The sequence below is a fragment of the Engraulis encrasicolus genome, chromosome 22 (genome assembly GCF_034702125.1).
Source record: "Engraulis encrasicolus isolate BLACKSEA-1 chromosome 22, IST_EnEncr_1.0, whole genome shotgun sequence".
Lineage (NCBI taxonomy): Eukaryota > Metazoa > Chordata > Actinopteri > Clupeiformes > Engraulidae > Engraulis > Engraulis encrasicolus.
This window is the reverse complement of record NC_085878.1, coordinates 47,437,488-47,442,487: the sequence shown is the minus strand read 5'-3', so window position 1 is coordinate 47,442,487 and position 5,000 is coordinate 47,437,488. Positions and strand designations below refer to the sequence as shown.

General features: G+C 48.1%; 1 protein-coding gene across 2 annotated transcripts in view; it reads left to right on the top strand.

The window, feature by feature from the left end:
- The window catches only part of LOC134438617 (leucine-rich repeat-containing protein 49), a 95,917-nt gene that overhangs the window by 75,521 nt on the left and 15,396 nt on the right, over nucleotides 1–5,000 (top strand). For both annotated transcript variants that reach the window (XM_063188227.1, XM_063188225.1), the window contains one exon: nucleotides 4,133–4,373. In XM_063188227.1, the coding sequence (XP_063044297.1) occupies nucleotides 4,133–4,373 (241 nt within the window). The remainder of the gene's footprint in view (nucleotides 1–4,132; nucleotides 4,374–5,000) is intronic.

The window sequence follows — 5,000 nt, the reverse complement described above, 5'->3', positions numbered from 1 at the left end:
CTTTCTCTAAGTTTGTGTCTCTCTCTGCCTCTGTGTGTCTCTCTCTCTGTCATATACTCATGCACAATCTCTTTTCACAAGCGTACTCCTGCGTATATGTGGATTTGCATTAAGATGCACCCAAACACAAAATGGTTCCTCTGAGCCCCTATCAGCCTAATCTCTCACGACTCTGTTGTCCTGCCAGATCCACATCTCCCTCTGGCTCGCTGTCTGTCACAGGCTTCTCCTGACCTTCTCTGCCCGTCAGACTCCTCTTCTTCTTCTCTCCATCTCTCTCTCTCTCTCTCTCTCTCTCTCTCTCTCTCTCTCTCTCTCTCTCTCTCTCTCTCTCTCTTTCTCTCTCCAATTTAAATTCAAATTCTCTCTCTCTTTCTCGCTTGCTCGCTCCCTCTTTCTCTGTCTCTTTCATTCCCACATTCATGCTTTCTCTCTCTCTCTCTCTCTCTCTCTCTCTCTCTCTCTCTCTCTCTCTCTCTCTCTCTCTCTCTCTCTCTCCCTATTTATGCTGTGACTCTGGGTCCTTCGTCCTTTATATGCCTTTATCTATTCCATTGCTATCTCTTCACTTTCTCTGCCTCTATGTGCCAGTCCATCTCAGCTCCTCTTTGTGCATGTGTGCGTGGTGCCTGCGTGCATGCCTGCGTGCGTGCCTGCGTGCCTGCGTGCGTGCCTGCGTGCGTGCGTGTATGCCTGCATGCGTGCCTGCTTGCTCCCGTTCCCTGCCAGTGTAATCTTGGTCAGTGCGACCTCTCTTTAGGACTGTCTGTTCACACAAAACTGTCAGACTTTCACACAATTTGTCACTTCCACGCCTTTTGTGGCCTTATCTCTCTTTTGCTCTCTCTGTCTATCTTTATCTCTCTCTCACTCTCTCTCTTTCTCTCTCTTCATTCGATTTCCTTCCTCATGTCTTCTGTAGGACTGAGATGAACACATGGACAGAACAAAATCATTGAGATGGATAAGGAAAGATAAAGAGAAGAAATAGGGGAAAAAAGACTATGCAATGTTAGAGACTAGAAAATATTAGACTTTATTTGCAAGCCTTTTCTAATGGGAAGACGGTGATACCAAGGCGCTTGTGGATCTGTGACACAAACATCTCAATACGATGCAATGAAGCTGAAGAAATAGTATGTGATGCAGAGAGATCGAGAGCGGAGCGAACAAGAAGACAGAGAAGGAGAGTGCTCTCAAAAGCAGCAACTGGGGCTGGAGGTTTGCTGGGCCCTCTCCAGTCTTGAGCATCATAGACGCCTGCGCTCCGCTATCAGATTGGGCGTGGGCCACAATGGCGGCCTTGTCAAAGGGGGGTTGTCTCTGGTTTCACTCTCCTCTTTGTGCCCTCCTGTCCCCGCCGGGCTGCTGAAGCGGCCAACAAATTATCGTTTTGTCGCATGTGGCTTTCCACTGTGACTGTGAACATCCATCACGTGCACACACAACTATATTGCCTATCTAGTAGCTGTTCATTGTGGGTTTACTGCTTTGCGGCGCCCTCAGGTTTAAGCTGACAATCAGGACACCCATCTGACAGGCAGATCTTGCGCTCGCTCTCTCTTTCTCTCTCTCTCTCTCTCTCTCTCTCTCTCTCTCTCTCTCTCTCTCTCTCTCTCTCTGTCTCTCTATCTCTCTTTCTCTCTCTCTCTCTCTCTCTCTCTCTCTCTCTCACACACACACAAACAATCACACAAGGAGGCACACAGCCTCTTCCACAATTCTTTCAGCATCTTGAGTATGCTGTTGCTCCCTATTCTCCATGCCTACATCTCTCCATCTTGCCCAACCTGCCTTTCTCTCCTCCACCTATCCGACCCCTTTTCTTTTTCCCTTTATTTTCTCTCCCTTCCATGGTCATCCGATTCTCCTGCACTCTCTGCTTTGTGTGGCTTTGTGGAGTGTATAAGGTCATGCCACTGCTGCATCTGTGATGGTGGTGGTGGCCTTGGTAACGGTACTGGGTTCAGTTTGTCCTCTCCTCCTATGTTCTCTGCTGTGTGTGTAGAGTCATGTAGCAGGGTCGTGGTTCTGCTGTTTGGTGAATACTGGGGTCGTGCACCATCCTGGTGATGGTATTGGGTTCTGGACGTATAGTGGGGTTGTGGTGTGTGGTGCTGGTGGTGTGTGGTGGTGCTGCTGGTGATGTGTTGCGGTAGGGGGGAGCGGTGCTGCTATGATGGTGGTGGTAGTGCTGTGATGTGTGGTGGTGGGTTCTAAGCGTGGGATGGTGGTGGTAGTTGGGGGTGGTATTGGTGGTATTGGGTTCTGGGCGTGTGAAATGTGAGCAGGTTGATTGGCTTGGCAGCAGAGAGGGCGCTACTGGCAATAGCCTTTGGAGCACCTGATCCCAAGGAATGTGACAACCAAACGCACACACTGAGTACTGTGTGTGTCTTAACCCCTTAGCTCAGAGCCTATGTCATAACCTTACTGTCACAACATTTTAATGGTTATGTCTTAATCTGTAACTTAAGGATCTAGGTACTGTCAGCAATGTTGTCATGATGTAGTTGACTATTTTCAGTAAATAGTGAATAGGCCCGCCGGCGACCCCATCTGCATTAAGAGGCTACAGAGCATTTGCATTTGCCTTCAATTGCATGGTACAGTAAGTTATCAGTAGTGTATGAGTGTGAAGTATGTGTGTGTGTACTGTATGAGTGCGTGCGTGTGTGTGTGTGTGTGCGTGCGTGCGTGCGTGCGTGCGTGCGTGCGTGCGTGCATGCGTGCATGTGTTGCGAGGCTCTCACACAGAGACTCTTGCTGAGACCCATCCTGATGCTCAGCTCTCACGACTTCGTAACGGGTGACGAGCAATCAACAAAGGATGGCAGAAGGGGGCTGAGTAGTCTGTAGAGGTGTGTGTGTGTGTGTGTGTGTGTGTGTGTGTGTGTGTGTGTGTGTGTGTGTGTGTGTGTGTGTGTGTGTGTGTGTGTGTGTGTGTGTGTGTGTGTGTGTGTGTGTGTGTGTGTGTGTGTGTCTCTGTGTCTGTGTGTCTGTGTGTCTGTGTGTCTGTGTGTGTCTTGATCTATCTGTCTGTCTGTCTTTCTGTTCGATTCTTCATTTTGCCCCCTTCACCATCTCCACCAGACCCTGAAATCACAGGCTGTAATTTTGTGCGTGTGCGTGTGCGTGTGCGTGTGTGTGTGTGTGTGTCTAGAGCCATTTAAAAAGTTTGCAACTGATCCTCCTGTGCCTGTCTTTGCTGAACTCTCAGATCACATTGTCCCTTTGGCATTTTGTCCACAAGGGCGGGCTGACCAGAACAGCACAGCACCCCCATCCATCCCCTATCCATGCCTCAAAGGATGCCTCACTCTGCCTCCAATGGATGACTGGACTTGGCTTGAGCCAGTCATTGCTGCCTTACAGAGGGAGTCTGTGAACCATCTGACCTCTTCTCTCTCTCTCTCTCTCTTTCTCTCTCTCTCTCTCTCTCTCTCTCTCTCTCTCTCTCTCTCTTTCTCTCTCTCTCTCTCTGAGTTTGTTTAAGTTTGCTCGAGTGTATGTTTTAGCCATACAGTATTTGCATTTCAGTATGTCACATATACATATCACAAATTCAAAATAATCCTTCTTTGAGGTTGAGGGTTTGAGTGCTTGTGTGCTTGCGTGCTTGCGTGCTTGTGTGCTTGTGTGCGTGCGTGTGTGTGCGTACTTGCCCTTGCCTGCATATCTCAGGTTACTGAATGTGGGTGGTCATTTCGGAGGTCTCTCTTTGTGAATGTGATTCTTCCATCCGCCCAAGGTCACTGCATGCAAAGGGTACTCTGTGAGAGGATGTGTTTGTGTGTAAGTATGGTTAAGTAAGGTAGGGTGGCGTTTAGGGACACCGCTTACTTCAAAACAATTTATATTGTACATTTACTGTATATCACTTCACTTTTTTCTACACATTCATTTCACTATTATCTACACTATCATGGTCTTCAAACTGCAACATGGGCTTGGAACAGCTTTTCTCACTGTGGTTTGATCATGAACCTTCTTTAACACACATTTCCCCTGAGAGCAGCAGTTCATCAGTGGGTGTGTTCTATGTTCCTCTATGACTTTGTGTTTAAGATCTTGGATTACGTTAGATTAGATGAGATTCAAGGAGGTACGAAGAACTGTAATCTCCATCCAGGTTACAGGAAGGTGGCGGCGGCGGCAGCACAGTGCAGAGCCTGTCCCTGTCGGAGAGCCACCTGGCGGAGCTGGACGGGGAGACGCTGCGTCTGTTTGGTAGCGGCGCGCTGGAGGCCCTGGAGAGGGGCTGGGGGGTCCAGACGGCCGGAGCCGTCACCACCATCGCCTTCCGCTACGTCAGCTTCGACGCCATCGTGCCCACGCTGCCGCGCATACGCGTCAAGTTCCCCAACCTCGCCGTGAGTAACGCAGGGAGTTACTGGGCATGTTTTTTAACCCATTAAGGCCTAAACCACCTGCAAAAAATGTCTAAGCTGTTTTTTGGATGAGGTGCTGTCAAAAAAACACTTAGGCTCTAATGCACATAAAACATGAAATTAATTGTATTTAAACGCTAGTGTATGTCATATTGCATTAGGACATGTTCATTCCACTCTAACATACCAACATTCTTATTAGAAAAAAATCTCAAATTTCCTTAGCCTAACGCTGCGTCATGAAGCTCCTGGTGCTAGGGTCAGTGTTGTGCTGAGCAGCATTCGGCATCAATGGGTTAAGGCAGCATGAATTTATATCATGTCTGTGCGTTTGGATGCTTGCCCTTTGACCTCTCTCTCTCTTCTTCTTTCTGTGCTCCACAGCATTTTAAAGCATGCATTGTTTCTTTCCATTCAAATGTACTGTGGTGGTGTATAGCAAGAATTGTTTCGCAGTCATTCTAGATCTGACTTTATTATGTACGCTTGCCCACTGATGTTTTCCTTCTCCTCTTCTGTCCTCCACCATGGTCGTAACTGCCATTGAGGACACAGAGGTCATGTCCTCGGTATTTTTTTTTCAGTAATGTAAAATTGATCTACTGATGA